Below are 17712 nucleotides of genomic sequence, written 5' to 3'. Positions count from 1 at the left end.
CCCATGCTATATTTCTGGATGAAAACCCAACCCATCACATTTCATTTTTCAAGTTTGCTGAACTCAGACCAAAACAAGTCCAGTTGCAAGGGAACCTATCACACAACTCCTGCCTTTGCAAATATCATGAGAATGTGCGCCTGCTCTTACAATCCTTGAGTAAGGCAGGCCCTCAGATTCCAACTGATTTTCGCAGTTTTCTTACCCTGGTTGTATGTGACCAAAATAGTGAAAATTGCATATCAGGAAAATGTGATGAATGCCCAGGGATAGGGAAACTTGCTCCTCCTGATGACACTGCTGAGAAAAAATAAGTTGGCAGCAGTGGGATGGGAAAGCAAATTGACATGTGTTCGAAGGAACTGAAGCAGACTGCTTTCAAGTACTCAAAGAGCCACAGATGGATAGAAGAGAATTTATTTTCAACTAGGCACAAGTTTTGTTTATAAGGAGCTGCGGTTAACTAAAATTTAAACATGATTGGTACCTTACATACTGTATGTGCAGTTATGTCCAATTGTAATTTGTAAGTGGCACCTTTTTGAACAATCTTTCACAAGACCCTTTCTTTTTCTTTTTGAGCACTACATGTACATGTACCGGTATGTACAAGTCTCCTACATGTACTGAATACCAGTGCGACCGTGCCTCAGAGGATGGTTCCACCCAGTTGACTAGAGATGGTCAACTACGGTAGCGTGTATTCCGATACATGTACATGTATGTACACGTAACTTTGGTCATTGATTAATTCACTCCAGACACCTGCACAGTGTACATGACTGTATTGCAGTAGAGCAAGACTCTTTGTTTTCAATGTTTATTGAAGTTTGAATGATTTGTTCCAAAAGATGAGCTCATTCAGCACATGTTGGATATCTCAATACTTTGGGATCATGCACATGATGTCAGATGAAGTTATTTGGCACACATGGTCAATTATATTGTGATTTCACAGCTCATTAGGTTATTCCTAATTCGTGGTTTGTAAGTATGTAATTCCGCTACCATATTTAACGTTTACTGTTGGCTATATATGGAAGCAAGTGTTAGGTCGCAAACTGAAGCGGGATTAAAAAGTTTGAAGCCAAGAAATATTCTTGAAGCAACTGCCTTGTTTCTGATCACAACTCGAAGTTCACAAGTTAGAAATTTCATGTTCTTTTCCAGTACATTCTTGTTGCTAGGTACAAAAATTGAATTATCTTTCAGTGAGGCATACAGATGCATTGAATTATGGTCTATTTTATATGATTAAAGCTGAAAACATGCCTGGAGTAAGAAAAAACAACTGCTTTTCAAGAATTGGCATTTTTCAAGGTACATTTCACAAGTGTAGGCTTATTCCGTTACCATTTTTGTTATTCCGTTATCACTGCCTCTTTCTGAAAAATGACAGTGTATGGAATATTTGTAAATATCAATACTCTAAAACTGCTGCTACAATAAAGTTGAAACCATAGGGAAAACAGATAAATGTGTAGCTGTGGTTTTCATGTTATAGATTTCAGAGAATTTCCTTTTCAAATTATGTTTGAAAAAGTTCTTCATTTTCTGACGTAGGCCTAATTCCGTTACCGAAATATTCTGGTCCTTGGATCTTTCTACAAGTAGTATGTTTCAATCTTTTATTACTGGTATGATGGTAGGGCTACAGCCAGACCTTATTAAAGATATTGTAGTCAGGTAGTTCAAAGGACCAATTCATAGCATGGAAAATAACAGTCAATTTTGTTCTGTAATGTAATTCCGTTACCGCGGAATTGCCCCCAGGACTTGTTTTCGTACGGCTGATAATTACCGAGTGCAGTCCTTCCTTGGAACAGTTATTAACGTACCCGGGAATATGTACCCTGCCTCACAGGAGATCAGCTACATCATTAATACAAATGCATATAAAAGCTAGAATTAGAAAAGTGAAATAATCTATGCTGAGGCACAGTCCCCTTCATTTCGTTTCATATTGGTATCATACAGTGCAGGGGCCAGTAGGGGCCTTATTCCCTCAGGTACGGGTGCTTGTCAGTCGATCAGATGTGATCGCGTGGCTCCAAAACTTATGACTTCATTCATTCTATAATGATGTCCCATCGAGGGGCCTTATAACCGACTGTTCGTGGAATCAGAACAATGGAACTGCTCTGATTACATTCAAAAAAGGAATCATAACGTCAGACCTGCTCCTGATTGTCCGTCGTTTCATGACTTGTCACGAACGGGTGACGTGATAACTTTTTTTATTTTGTAAGGCCACAATTTCCCTGTTGAAATTTCGGACTTCCTTTTAAAAACAATCCTCAGTAGTCACAATTTTAGCATTTAGGCCTATTCAAGTCGAGTTTCTCCAGCGTATTCTGCAAAACAAAAACAAAACCGAATTCGCGTCCGGTAAAACAGCATGACCCCAGTGACACAAAGCAGGATGCATGGAAATGACGTCACGTCCAGGGAGCAGGGCGCACATGACCATTAGTTTTATAAGTCACCGTGATCAAAAGTCATGCTAAAGTGACACTAACTATTTTTAAAACACATCAAGAGAAATCAAGGAGACATGTCAGAATCATTTTGCATGCAGAGAAGACTTATTAATTCCAAAAGGAAAACTTTGCTTTATTGTCTTTTTAAAATTTTAAGTGCTTAGATGCGACATGTGGCTTATATGAGAACGCATAACATTAATTGACCAATTAACGATTGCGCCCGCTAAGGTACGTGACCTCTTGTAGGTAAAACATCAATAAACAGGGCGCACTCCCATAGCAAAGTGTTTAAAGTGTTGCTTACAAAAATAAAGCAAATTTTCGGTGCAGTACTAAGAACATTCAGCAGTCTGAGTACTGTTCCGACTGTCAACTTTTGGTAAATGACAATTATGACACACTTTGCTGTGACAGGACGCCATGTTTGTTGACGTTTGATACCCACTATCGGTCACGTAGCTTATTGGGCACAATCAGTGTTTTGTTCCTTCACTATTAATATTCTGAATGACATAAGTATTTCCGGTTATTGTCTAAGCTTGATTTGAATAATCCCATTGTATCATCACACTATTGTTTATGCCAGGTTGTCAAGTGAGTGTAAATATGAAGATCAAGGCAGGATATTTTTGTGATTACTGTGTATTACTGGTACTTGGAATGCCAGTCCGAGTGATAATGACAAACCGAAAACCATGAGTTATTTACACCAAAACTAACTCCTGAAGTATGATGGTGGAATTGGTGATAATTATATACATGTACTTGGAGTCATCTTTTGAAATTGGAATGTTAACATTTAATTTAAATCGTAAAATAATACAAATCACATAAAAACACTTTTTTCACACAGCTTGTCTCAAATTGGAGGGTTGCAAGAGCAGTACAAATAGGGTACGTGTCTTTGTTTATTATTACGTCTTTGAGAGTGGGTGGACATAAGGTCCTACTCAGCCTAAGACATATCTCCTCCAAGTTCCGCGCCAGTAGCTCACAACGTCTGACATATCACGAGATACGTCTTTGGCTGAGTAGGACCTTATGTCCACTCTCAAATAAACATAAGTATCGTCAGTACAAATAGGGTACATGTCTTTCTTCTGCCACTCTCTATATTTGCCACTTGTTGCTCTACCAAGGATTCTTTGCATGCATCCCTTTACGTACTACCTTGCAATTGCTAACGATTGAATAACTTCTTGAGTCGTTTAGATTATCCGGGTGCTTTCCGTGCAAAGTTGCGTCTTTCGAATTGAACACAATACGCTTTCATTTATAGGAGAAACATCCATTCAAATGATATCCACATTCAGCGTGCATTGCTGACATTCACCGTAGGATTAAACCAGTAGCGTATCCAGGGGGGGGAATCAACTGCCACCAACTACGGATTGTTCTCACTTTGGGAAACAGTCCGGAAAAACAAAATTCGAGACGACAGTGACTGGTATGATCACGCCCCTTTCCTATACACACGAGATCCGCGGGGCGATATGATGATCCGCAGGGCGAGATCCGCGGAGCAAAATCCGCGGGCGCGTGGCTACCGAAGCGTATGAGGGCCACTTGCAAAAAATATTTTTTCGAGATACTATGCCTTGGCAATTTACTATCTCGCCGCGGCCAGTTACTATCTCTTTATTTATCTCGCCGCGGCGAGTTATTATCTCGCCGCGGCGACCTAGCTAAAACTTAGCTAAAATCTTGAGACTCAGTGTGGATACCAGACTCAATGATTCCGACTACTCTTGTAATCAAAATGTCCTGTTTACCCAATGTCCACGTGACCAACACTCCTCCAGATTTCCGAAAATAGTCGAACTATTCCAAACTTATCCTGTCCATATTAAGTTCAGTTTAACGTCAACACTTTTTCTGTAATACTCCTTAAAATTGTTATAAATATTAAAATGAATAAAATTGGTAGTCAAATGAGTAAACATGGTAAAGGAAGAAGAAAAAGACCATTCAGATGGTATCGGTAATTCGGGAATTTCCGACCGCGTCTGTACCAAGAATTTCGTGAACTGTCCGTGGTATACCGGTCGGAGTATACCATCCGCTTCAAAGTAGAATTAGGATCAAAAATTGGAACATGATGTTGTTAAAGAAATCATCTGAACTCAGAAATCATCTGATCTGAGAAAGCATCCGAATTGAGAACGCATCCAAAGCCGCGTATAAAAGTAGTCGATCTGTTGGACGATATTCTGCGAAAGCCTCATAGTGCTTCAAGTATAGGCTATATTTTGAAAAAGTGAAGCATATATTTCCAATACTGTTTTTAAAAAGTGTTACCCGGTTGCGTTTTATTCGTGGTTGCTTATCAATTTGGGTTTGTTGTTATTTTGATGCTTTCTCATTTAAGATGGCATACGATTTGCGATTTGCGTAAAATGCGAGCACCGAATAGCTGCTTTACGCTGAAAAAGTGTTCCCATTTCCAAACTATGTTCAATCTATTCTGTACAAAATATTTTATTTCAATCGGAAAAAGTTTGAACTTTAAAATTCGTTCCAATCTTTAAAAAATTCGGATTTGTAAAAGTTATACGTTCTTCGAAAATTCCTGGGAATCTAGAAAATACGCTGCGTCAATGAAAATTAATCCACTCTTTAAAACTTCATTCGAATCTAAAAAAATGTATTAGATCCTTAAAATTTCGTTTTGCTTTTGAAAATCTATTCCAACTTTCTAAAATAAGAATCTTTTGAAAATGACATTCGCTTTAAATACACGTTCAAATAAAGAAAATGCTTTCCATTTATCAAAATATGTTCCAATCTTTTCAACCCTAGTTCTGTTTTGTAATCGGGGAGTAATCCGACCGATATAACTCGGACAGTTCACAAAATTCTTGGTACAAACGCGGCTGGAAATGCCCAAACAAAATACTCCCGAATGGTCTTTTTCTTCTCCCTTTACGACGTTTACTAATTTTATTCACTTTGATCTTTGCATCATTTTTTTTAAATTTTGAGGAGCATTAAAGAAAACATGGTGATGTTAAACTGAATTTAATATGGTCAGGATAAGTTCGGAATAGTTCAACTTTTCCCGGAAATCTGGAGGAGTACAGTGTTGGTCGGGTGGACATTGGTTGATATGATATAGGAGCCTTGATTAGAAGAGTACTCAGAATCAATGGGTCTGGTATCCAGCCTGAGTCTTAATACGTAGCGAGTTGAGCTAGTTTTAGCTAACTCAACGCGACGCCAGATACTAACTCGCCACGGCGAGATAGCAAGTCGTCGCTCGAAAAAAAATTTTGCAACTGGCCCTTATACGCTTCTGTACGTGGCAAAAATAGAGCCCCCATAAAAAACTCCTCGTCCTTTTTACGGGTTCAGCACACACTCTATGACACTACCCCACCACCAGCTCGAGCAACAGTGCCCGGGCTGTACATGTACGTGAAAGCTGTGGTGCTCGCCATGGCAACGCAACCGCAGTCGCAGATACGACAGTTCCCAGCATGCATCAGTGCGTCCAGCAATACGTGGTTTCGTACCAGTGGGTGAACAGGGTTAATATTGGATGACGTCGCTGTGGATCGATATGGCAGTATTATAATGCTTTCACTATCTGTTTTCCAATGGTACATCCATGATCTATGCATGACGGTTGTGGCGTCGTGTCGGTTTTTCTGGCACTGGGGAAAACAGTGATATGTAGTTTTGGTAAAAAGGTGAGAGTCCTTTACAACATGGTGAATGGTTGGAATTCGAGAATGCCTTGGCCTAGGCCTATTTACAAAGCTACTACTAGTAGTACTAGGCCTATGTAGGCCTACATCGTGATCATACATCATGTCCTGTCGGCTTGCAACACTGTAGGCCTAAAACTAAGGCTGCTTCCTGAAAACGGAATCGTAAAGAGCAATCTCCACCTTCATGTCCATGTACCTTTTTTAAAGCAAGCCTACTTTTGAGGACCATGCATGAGTTCGTAATACCTGAACACCATGCAAATGCATGTACGTACGTACATGCATTTGAAACTCTTCCTGACCTAAACTTTAGTGCCCATTTGTGGAAATTTGACAGACTCAAAAATGGTCCTTGGGTTTATGTGTGATTTTATTGGTAGTCTCTTGTTGACCTCTGTCGCACATTCTATTCCTGAGATACAGTAAAATTTAGAATTGATCTCTGGCAGATGTACAGAATGGTCTGCTAATGTTATATACAGAGGCACAGCAAGTTAAGGGCAGGGTCACATTTTACCATGTTAATTGTTATAGTCCGAACCATTAGAGTCCCCAAGTTGGAGCAGTGGTTTGACTTTCAAAAAGTGGCAGAGTCCAGAATTCAGCGGACAATTGTTCCTTAACTTGGCACTTAAAAACTCAGAAAATCCCATGTAAACTATTGAGAATGAGAAATTCTTTGAAGTTGCTCATTTTCATGTACTACATGTAGATACCTCTGCTGACATACCTCAGCAAAAGATTATCGGAAGATTATGCCTATTTTCATATTTTGGCGCATAGGCCTATTTAAAGAGTTCATTACTTCAGAATAAAATCAGAAAATTTTACCTAAATAAAATTTCAGATGAAATTGAAATGTTTGAATCAGAATATTGGGATTCTTGTGAAACTTCACTTACACGTAGGCCTACATGGATTTTGAGGCAAAAATGTTGCTTCGGCAAGGCACTAGAGGCAAAAAAATTAAAAATGTGCCACATGGGAGGGGCCACACCATGTTAGGGTGTATCAACAGTGTAAACACATGAATTGAAAATTCCTGCACTAAAGGGGGCTTCAGAGTAGGCCTACACACGTGCATTTCCCTGCATGGGGAAAGATGTAATGTTACTTTTGACATGAGTTCTATAAATTGAAAATATGAAGCCTGGTATTATTAATCAGGACATAGACGAAACTATTGTCAAAGCCTTGAAGTGAGTTGTTAATTAACGAATCAATGTCATATATCTGGTTCTCAGAAAAAGGCGATCTGAATGACACAGTTACAGGCAGGGGGTGAGAAAATGTCTGCGTCTGCTCATACAAGCGTGGCTAATCTGAAGGCCCACCAGAACAAGGTGGGGCCAAACTTGTTAGTCAAAAAGGAGAAAGTTGTCAACGTCAGCAGGAAACAGAGAAAACGCCGAGGGTCTGCTGGTAGTTCAATCAACCTACAGGTAGCCGAACCGGTAAGTGAAACCCACCTGTTAAGTTGCTAGAAAAGCTCCAATGGCATGTGTCTTAGCTACATGTACTGTAGTTAGATTTTTGTTGGAAACTGCCAGATCGACAGTCTGCTGGCCTCCGATGCTCTTTGTGCTGGAAAAAAATCTGAAGGTGGATTAGGTTGGCAAAATTAGCCTTTCAGGGATCATTCAGTTGTTCCTGTGTTTCTGTGGGTTGAGTGTTTTTTATCAAATTATGGGCAAAATTGGCCGTGCCATTTATTCAAACATTCACATCTCTGATACTTTGTCAAGATTTCAGATGTTTTTATTTTTGAATATTCAAAGGTAAAAATCAGTGAAAAATGGAAAAACTCAATTAGATGCCAAAACTGTATTTGAAAAGCACGTCCTCAGGTTAATATGAATAAGCCTGAAGGCAGATGAATGCAAGTGTCCAACCATAAAGTAAAAAATGACTGAGTTTCCTTCACTGCTTAAGGTGTTTCTTTCAATGTACTTTTTTTTCTAACAGAGGTACATTTTGTAACAGTGTTTGTGTGAATTTTGTACAACTAAATGTTTGAATATTCGACCACATGAAATTTGGATGAATATTTGAATATTCAATAATTTTAAATTGACTCATTCCTAAAAGAGTGCATGACTGTGGTTGTTACATGCAGCACAATTCATCATGGATTCGTACCAACATTTTGATGAGAGAATGCATCCGCTTCACGGAAGCACCCATCGCCAGAGGCCAGTCAGATCCCATGTGAGTATCATGGTATTTGTACATGGAGATTTATTTAACCAAAGGAATAATTAATTGAAGCTTTTGGAAATTGCAGGATTTTGTTTCAAGTGCTTTAACTCTGTTAGAGATGGAGGGGGTGAGAATCTGCACTTGATATTTTCACCAAAATCTTTGCAGTGCCTTTTTTTTCAGGAGCTGAGCCTTTAGAAGATTAGGAGTGACTCTTTGCAGTTATTTTGACAACAATTTTGCATTCTTGCACAGTGCACATATTTCTGAGACAGGTCAGCCAAAACTGTGCAAGCTGGCTGCCACGCATGTTGCCTTGAACTTCAAAGGACCTTAATATAATCATGTTGTTTTAAACTTCACTGACTTTATATGCGTGCCAAGTTTTAAAAAAATCAAGTGTGGAACAGTCGAGGTACTTTGGGGGAGTGGAATTGACACCCCCCAGGGCTGAGAGGCGCCAAAACAGTCCAGCTCTTTGAGGGTTAACAGCCAAAAGTTAGTTCTGTGATGTACCTGCATACTAGCAGGCGGGATTAGGGTTTCAACAAGCAGTCTGTGCTGTCCAGCAAGCATTTGAAAATGGAACATCCTCAAAAATCCTCCTAAACCGCCTTGAGAATCTTGCAGGATGGTTCAAGGCTGAGTCCCCAACCTAAAGTTCAAACCATAACGCGGGGACCACTGACAAGACTGTACACCACTGCCTCTGTTATTTTCACCATACTATGGACAATACATGCAGTAAATCCTGATGGGAGGAGCATTCTCTATCCTATCCTATCCTCTATCCTAATGAGTAACTGTGCGTTGTGATTTACACTGTGGTGGATACTGTTTTTCTCTCGCTTTTGGTCAACAGACCCGAAGACCCCAAGTGCCAGTGTGGCAAACGGCGGTCCTATCATGAGTCCCGCTACCAGAAGAACCACGATCCCCGGGCCAAGTGGAAGGTGGATACGCACACCCACACCAGCGCCACCAACGCGTACGGGGAAATTGAGTTCGTCGGGGCAGCCGGGGCAGGCCTCAGTGTCAAGCTGAGAAAGGTTTGTTGTTGGGATGATTAAATTGTTTGCGGGTTCCCAGGTTCACTGCAGTGTAGGTTGCTGCAAAACACTGTAAGCAGTAGGACATGTGAAAAAATGCTCACCAGTGGGTTTTCACATTTTTTGGATGTTTGTCCTTCAGACTGGCGTAGGTTGCCATGGGGAAGCGTGGTGAATTCTACTCCAATGGCTTGCGGAAACAGTGTGCTAAGTCAAATGCTACTCATGCTCTTTCCGTGCTTCTTTTTGCAAGTGTTCCACACGTCCCTGTTCCTTTTCCTCTCTTAATCTGTGTAATTACTCGCTCATTATGTTGAGATGCGGTAGTTGACTGAGTAGTTCTACTCTAGTACCAGACTACTCAGTAATGATTTGGATATGTATACATAACACCCTTTTGCGCAGTAGGGGACGGAATAACTAGAATTGGTTGATTCAAATCTAACTTGGCTTCTCTTTGTCCTCCAGTATCTGCGTGTGGACCATTCCATCCACCCGTGCAAGCTGATGGAATTACTGAATGACCATTGGCATCTGGGCACGCCCAAGCTCCTCATCTCGGTCACGGGAGGAGCCAGGAACTTCCCCATGAGCAACAAGCTCAAGAACGTCTTCAGGAAGGGCCTGGTCAAGGCTGCGCTCAGCACAGGTAGGCCTCCACTAAGCCTGGGTATCTCATCCTCAGATGTGTCTGTCGTTAATATCCCTTGAGCAGTTTTCCCAGAATGTGCACATGCTACTGGTGTGTGATCTCACAGTTGGAATTATGGTACAGGTTTTGTCTGCATCATAGTTTAAAAGTGGTCACATACCTTTAAATAACCACTTCATGCCAGAGGGCATGTAAACATTACCTGGGTCATTCTATAAATTTGGGGTCCAATTTTTTTCCTGTCCCTGTTACATCTGGCATACGATTTTCAAATGTTTAGAACTCATTGTTTAATTCCAAGATTGAATAAGTACTGCAAATTAGCTGCCAGACAAATAAGAATAGTTGTAATCAATTTCAGTGATACATCCCTTGTCAAACATGTCAGATGGTATACATGTCAGAGGTAACAGGGACGGAAAAATTGTCACATTTTGGCCCCACAAGTTGTAGATCCATCTAGCAGTTTGTGTTAGAAGTGGTGGCTGTCGGGTTAAATTCTTGAGAGTGCCTCGAGTCTCTTAAGGCAGATACATTTACATGATATACACAGTTTTTTTCTCATCTCCCATATCTTATGTATGTACATGTACACATACACAAAGCCTGGCAAGTTTTGAAAGAGACTTTGTGCTGAAATTGATCTTGGCCGCTGTTCACGGCCTCAGTTTCTCGAAAAACAGAGGTTGCAGTAAGAAACATCATACAAATATCACACAGCATGAAGTCTCTGTTTATTCGTTTTTATAATTCCTCTCTAATTTTTGTATGTGTCGTGTTTACTATTACTCCCATTCATGTCTAGATGTAGGCTGTAATTGTCCAAAGTGGACATCACCAAATTGTGTGATCCCCCCCCCAAAAAAAGAACTCATCAGAGTCAGGACTTTGTGGTTTGGATGTATTTTACCAGTGGGCTGATGTTTGTGCCTTTTCAAAACTTGTATTTTTGGCAAAAAAGAATACCTGTCAGTGCAAACTAGACTCTTGTACACAAATTTTATTCCCTCCAACAATCAGCTCAAGAGGGAGTACGGTAAATTTGCTCCAGAATCAAGATTCCTCTGAACAATACTGTCCATAATAAGCCACTTGCGAGTTAAATTTGAATAAAATCTGGTACACTGAGTTCTTTAAATTCAGATCAGATAACACGTACAGTGTACAATCAGATAACACAGTGTACCAGATTTTATTCAAATTTAACTCACAAGTGGCTTATAGGTGACTTAAAGGGTCATTAGGGAGTGGGGTCTCATTAATGCCATTACCCCTGCTTCTCCTCTTTCTTCAAGGTGCCTGGATCATCACAGGTGGCACCCACGCCGGTGTGATGAAGTATGTGGGTGAAGCTGTCAGAGATTACGCCCTGCTGGGCACAGCAGCCGGCCACTCCAACGTAGTCTGCATTGGCTTTGCATCCTGGGGAGTCATTGATCAAAGAGACAAGCTCATTGATGATAGAGTGAGTTCCCCAATTTATTCATACAAGACTCTTCTAATTATATCCATAATGTGTACATTGAAAATTCAAAAAAACATGTATGCTAAGTTCAACTTGCACTTATTTTTGGTTCAGTATAGTTTCTGTAACCCTAAATCTGCAACCTAGGATGTTTTCTCTGATGTCTTATCAACCCTAACCCATTAGGGCACGTCCTCAATCCTCCAAAATCTTCCAACTGTCCAACTTCAAAAACTGCATTCATCCTTAATCCGCCAAAATCTTCTGTGGCCCTACTTTAGGTTTTTTGTTTTAATAGTTTGGTGGGTTTTTGAGGGGGCTGGACCCATTATGCTGGTTGCTGGACCAAAGCTGGTTTTTTGCAGAGTTGGTTGACAGCTTTACTTTTGTAATAAACAAAACAGACATGTGCCTTTGTTTTAACACACTGCAGTTGAGGATTGTGTGATTTATCACCAGCAGCAGTGAACAATGGAACACAGTGTCCTTGGGTACATGTATTTCGTAAACAATATAATTTGTGACCATATGCACCACTATGTGACTGATTTTTAGTACTTTATTCACCATTCACCTTTAATCCTCTGAAATCTTCCAGCTTTTAAATCAGCATTCATCCTGAATCCCCCCAAATCCTCCAACACCACGCGGAGGATTTAGGAGGATTAAAGTGGGTTAGGGTTTTAATACATTTTACCCCCCAAATGCCCAGACAGGTCAGCCAAAACTTTCAATTTTTCCCCTTGTAGTGCTCAATGCACACCGGCCGATATGCTTCAGCTGAATTTTGTGCTTTATGATTTGCTGCCAATTTCTTACTGGTTACGAATTGGCTTTTGCCTGCCAAAATGAGCAAGATAGTTTCATGCATTTTACATTATTCAACAAAAGAAGTTGTCATGGTTCCATATTTTTTGAATATCCCATTTTGCTTTTCACTCTTGGTACTTTATGTCTTCCTAAAACCACCTTTAATTCAAAATAATTTTGGTATTTTATTTTACCTGCATAGTATCAAAACACTGCCGAATGCATGATTTTCATTTATTTTGAAGAGTATCATTAGTTTGTTGGGTTCAGTTGGTTTTGGGGTAGCATTGTCCATTCCTACTACATGTACGTGACTGCAGCAAGTGTTTCACTTACTATCAGCTCTGTGTCTTTTTAGGATCTCTCTGTCACCCGTGTCGTCTAGTGTCATCTAAAATTTGACAAAGTTTCACTGCTTTCAGGTTGTGATTTGAGTCCTGAGTTGATCTTGCATGAATTCTTTGAAGTGCATGTTTCTGGCTTTTTTTTAGCCATTTGTTTCAGTTTGTGTTAGTTAATTCATGGCGACCTCAATCATCCTGCATGTCATTCCTGCAACATTTGAATTGCCCAGCCTGGCCATCCAAATTAAAAAAACTGGTGGAAGAACAGCACATCAAATGATCTGGCTTGGGCAGACTGCTAGCTTGTTTCACAATGTACCTGTCTGATTTGCCAACTAACACTGCAGTAGTTTGATGTTATCGCAAGTTGAGGATGTGGCAGCGGTAGAGAAAAGGGAGACCTCGTTATTACAAATGTTAAGGGTCTTGTACGTGTGTGCATGTATGGTGTGGCAAATTTGGAATTCCCTGGCACCACTATTTAGGGGGAAAACCACAATATCACATCGATTTGTGCAAAAAAAAAATGCTAGAGTTTTGAAATTTTGTTGCTCTAAATTTCCTTTTCTGGGTTGATTCCTCTGTGTATAAAGCACATTAATTGCAATATAAAGGTCATCAAAAATTCTTTTCTTAGGAATATGTTCAATGAGCAACTTTTGGGTACTCAGTTTGAGCAAAAAAACATACAAACTGAACAGCATCTTCCCTGATGGTTAACCTCATGTCAACAGCACCCTCAGTTGTCCCTAAGAGCTTGCACAGTTTTAATTGTGCTTTTCTGCACACTTAATCCCAAAAGTGAAAAGGATTTCAAAATCTTTTCATTTATTGAAGAAACTATAAAAATGCTCCAAATGTATGTCTAAGAAAAATTCATGACATGGACTCTTTAAACCCTAAAAGAGCCAAGTAAGGGGAGGGCATCAGGCCCTTGGGAGTTTCAGCAACATCGTCGTCGCGGCCAGTGCTTTTTTCTTGTGCCAAGTCTTCATGGATTTTCCAGTAATGCATAAGAGTCATTTGACATGTTTGAATACAATTATATTAGATTGAGTTGAAATTTCCCAAATTCACTTACAAGAACTGTCCTAATGAGTATACCAGATTGGAAAGGAATAAGCATGTGATGGCTGAGTTCAGAGGAAAGGGCAGAATCTGCTTTCTCCACCTGTGAGAGTTGGGCTCTTTCGGGGTTTAAAGGCCCAGTTTTATAGATCGATAAAATAGACAGTTGTGCTGAGTAACTTTATTGTGTTGATGAAAAAAAAGCTGAGAATCGGTTACAAAAACTATGCATTGCATGGCATGATGGCTGTTTGCACAATGGCCCAGCAAATAATGCAGCGCTCAGAAGATTCCATGGACTACATGTACATCACAATGAAATTGACCCCAGACTAGACTCTGACCTCTTGGGTTTTTCCCAAACCAGAGCAATTCCAGGCTTGTAATATGAGAAAGTTGTAAAATGTTGATACTGGATTTTATTTAATTGGATGTCACTTCAAATTTCATCACCACCCATTATTACAACTGCCATTATTTCATATTCCAGTTATTAAATTGTTGCATGGTGTTGCTCTGTGCTTCAGATGAAGTTTTAACCTTTATAAAGTACCGTTACTGCATAACTGTTAATTGCTGATACGTGCAGTTGCACAAAATAATCTGTGTGGATTTGTGTTGTTATATGGACTTAACAAGTAAAAAATTTCAAACTAAAACAAATTTGCCTGTCCCTGTTTATCATTTAATTATGAATTCTGGAGAGCATGTAATGAAATGATTCCAAAATTGTTGAAAATAATGGTTATGTCAAGACATATAATCAGTAGTCACTAGTTTTTTATTTCCCCTTTGTCACTGAACGGCCTGAGAAACACTGAAGACACTGACTTTTAATAGAGGTCTTGCATTGCTACCATCTTGCAGGTCAGAGCTTTTGTTCCACTGGGTATGCAGAAAGCAGGTTTCTCTGTGGAGTAAAAGAACTGCCCTGCAAGATGGCTACCACGCAAAGCCTCTATTGATAATTTTGGAGTGTAATTTTTTCCTATGTAATCCCTGTAACACTGAATCTCAGTGTCATCATCCTCTTTCCAACAGGGTCGTTTTCCGGCTTACTACCGCATGGACACCAAGAATCCCAAGGGGGTCCTCCTGGACCCCAACCACACCCACTTCATCCTGGCAGATAATGGCACAGAGGGTCAGTATGGCGTGGAGATCAAGCTCCGAGCTAAGATGGAGAAGGAAATCTCTGAACAGAAAATGTCAGGAGTGGCCGGTGAGTATCCGGAGCTCCCTCCATTTTATAACTTCAGATTTTTTTTGTTGTGTGATCATATTCGGGAATGCGCCACAGGATCAATAGTGTATGTTAGGAAGTAAAGATTATGAAAGTATGAAGTAGTTTGCTACTTGTGCTACATGTTTCAGGCAGTCATAGACTTCTTATCTGTGCTTCAGCAGGGCAATCCTTCATAGAGAGTAAGTTCACTGACAAGTGTCGAAATACTGGATGTGACAAAAGAATATTCTGAGTTGCATGTGACTTGACTCGAGAAATACACATGGTATGATTGACTCATGATGATGTGATTTAGCTCCACGGTCTGCAAAGATAGATGACAGTTGGCTCAATGTGTCCACTTTCACACACCTGAACATTGCCGATTCCCAATGTATTTTATTGTTTGAAACAATGCAGATGTGTCGGTGCCAGTGGTGTGTGTGGTGGTGGAGGGAGGGCCCAACACCATAGCTACGGTCTACGAGGCCATCATGAACGGCACGCCAGCTGTCATTGTCTCTGGAACAGGAAGAGCCGCTGACATTCTGGCGTTCGCTTTCCAAAGGGCACCCATGGTGGAGAAGTTTGTCAAAGATAGCAAAGGAAACATCAAAAAGGAGTAAGACACTTCTACATCTTTGTTCTTCAGCTGTTTCCCTGTGTTAGATAAATTAGCCCAGCAGTATGTTAATCATCAGCTTTTGTAGACAATTTCCACACATCAACTTCATTTTACTCAACTGGCCTTCTGCAGCAAAGCTGGAAATGTATGTTCTCGTCATTTCACTGGTACCAACAGCATGGAACAAGTTCTGGCTAAGACCATGGGTTTACCAGTGGGTTAGCCACAGAGTACCTTGTGTTTGCGAGCTAATTTCAAGATTCTGATGTCTCTTGTCTGTTAAAATTATGATCAAGCATCATGGCAAATGTTGTTCCTGGTTCACTGGTGCACATTGTGATGCACATAGCTGTGGTAACCAGTGATGCAGCCAACTTCGCCAGGCTGTAGCCAGAAAGTGGACAAGGCTGGTCCAAATATCATTGACTGGCTTGACTCAGTTTTTTCGTTAGTCGAACTACTGTAAATGGTTGGCCGTAGTTCTTAACCGAACTTACTCTGCACCACTGTGAGCAGGGTACCTGATGCACTCTACCATTATAGACGTCATATTAAGACTCCCTCAAGGTGATGACAAATTAACCCCGAAAAGTGGCATGAAAAATCTCTGCGTGGTTACATGCCGTCCAGCCTGAAGCGATAAAAGATATGTGTCAAAGTTGCCATCTGTTCCCATGATTTGTTTGTTTGTAGGAAAAGAGCAGTGGTCAGCGATGCGCTGTCAGTCCGCATTGCCGACATGCTCTCCAAGGAATTTGGCGAGAGGGACCTGGATACTCATCTGACGCGCATAAAGGAGATGCTGATGCGAAGACACCTCATCACTGTCTATGAATTGGGCACTGGAACGCAGAAGTACGACATTGACAGTGCCATCTTGCACGCGCTGTTGAAAGGTAGAAGTCCTGAGGATTTTCGTCTCAATTTAAGTTCCAGAGTAACGATAGACTTTGGGACTGTCATCGATGTGCCATTGTTTCACATTTGCCTTCTTTCCAGATCTTCTTCAACCCAAACAACATGGTTTACTTCATGTTGATTGTTTCAGTTTGGAAAACTTTGCTTGTGAAGATATCCAGTAATACAGGTGTATTTAGCCGCAGCAGCTGCAATATTTGTCATCTCATCCTGCTTTTTTATGCCCCTCCCATGTCCTGAAATGCACAGAATATTTCTCTAAATTGTCAAGTTTTCCCTGGTGATCTGTTATTTTACCATCAGCCAACAAGGGTCAAGTGCAGGACCAGTTACAGCTCGCTTTGATCTGGAACAGAGTTGACGTGGCCCAACGGGAAATCTTCACTGAAGACAGAGACTGGAAGGTAAAAGCTGATAAACACTACAGAGTACCAAAGTGTGACGCCATTTAGAACCAGTACATGCCGTACAATTGAAACGAAAGGAGTATCCGGGCTCATTGGTTCACGCGCGGATACTCTCGCTAATGCTTTTTACACACATAAGAGCGCATCTGACGTATTCGCTTTGGCTCTCCATAGAGCAGTTTCATGATGATACATTTTATGCAGAATCGACCAGTCGTAAAGATCGATTGATCACATATGTACATATCATCGATTTCCACTGAGTGTTATGCGGTAACATTTTACACCACAGAAAGGTGAGCTCGACAATGCTCTTCACTATGCCTTGGTCAACAATCAGGCGGACTTTGTCAGGCTGTTTATGGAGAATGGCGTCAGCTTAAAGGATTACCTGACAGTCAGAGAACTCACCCTGCTCTACAATGAGGTGAGCTCTTCATTCTGTGTACAATCAATCATCACAGTCTAAAATTCCTGCCATCAAGGCTTTGACCAGGTTTAAAATAGTCCCTAAAGTTGAAGCATGAGATTCCCTTGGAATTTTTTAATTCCTTGCCATACAAATTAATGTTTTAAACTGAACGGTTCTCAACATTAATCCTTCACTTTTTTGAGGATCGATGACTGTTAGGATCAAAGAGATGGCTTGGAAGAGTAGGTGAACCCTGTTTTGAAAGGGGTCAAATCATTACTTGCCTCCAAGTCCTTGAAAATCACACCCTCCAATTTTTGTTGTCTTTGTGTCTTTGCATTTGCT

At 40.6% G+C, this 17712-nt stretch overlaps 1 protein-coding gene across 2 annotated transcripts in view; it reads left to right on the top strand.

Annotated features, from left to right (window-relative positions):
• The first annotated feature begins 5985 nt into the window (after positions 1-5985).
• LOC110990131 (transient receptor potential cation channel subfamily M member-like 2) overlaps positions 5986-17712 on the top strand; it is a 32800-nt gene continuing 21073 nt past the window's right edge. The window contains exons 1-11 of one of the 2 annotated variants that reach the window (XM_022254982.2): positions 5986-6172; positions 7438-7647; positions 8310-8401; positions 9255-9441; positions 9910-10090; positions 11389-11558; positions 14822-15002; positions 15426-15627; positions 16324-16526; positions 16852-16952; positions 17248-17382. In XM_022254982.2, coding sequence (XP_022110674.1) covers positions 7453-7647; positions 8310-8401; positions 9255-9441; positions 9910-10090; positions 11389-11558; positions 14822-15002; positions 15426-15627; positions 16324-16526; positions 16852-16952; positions 17248-17382 — 1647 coding nt within the window. In that variant the 5' untranslated portion in view covers positions 5986-6172; positions 7438-7452. Of the gene's footprint in view, positions 6173-7437; positions 7648-8309; positions 8402-9254; positions 9442-9909; positions 10091-11388; positions 11559-12726; positions 12791-14821; positions 15003-15425; positions 15628-16323; positions 16527-16851; positions 16953-17247; positions 17383-17712 lie in introns of those variants that run through there. The other variant, XM_087140224.1, reaches the window with a different exon arrangement.

Source organism: Acanthaster planci, linkage group LG08, assembly GCF_054643075.1.
Source record: "Acanthaster planci isolate LZ-2023a linkage group LG08, COTS_SCS, whole genome shotgun sequence".
Taxonomy (NCBI): domain Eukaryota; kingdom Metazoa; phylum Echinodermata; class Asteroidea; order Valvatida; family Acanthasteridae; genus Acanthaster; species Acanthaster planci.
The sequence above is the reverse complement of the archived record's forward strand: the minus strand, read 5'-3'. Positions and strand labels throughout refer to the sequence as shown.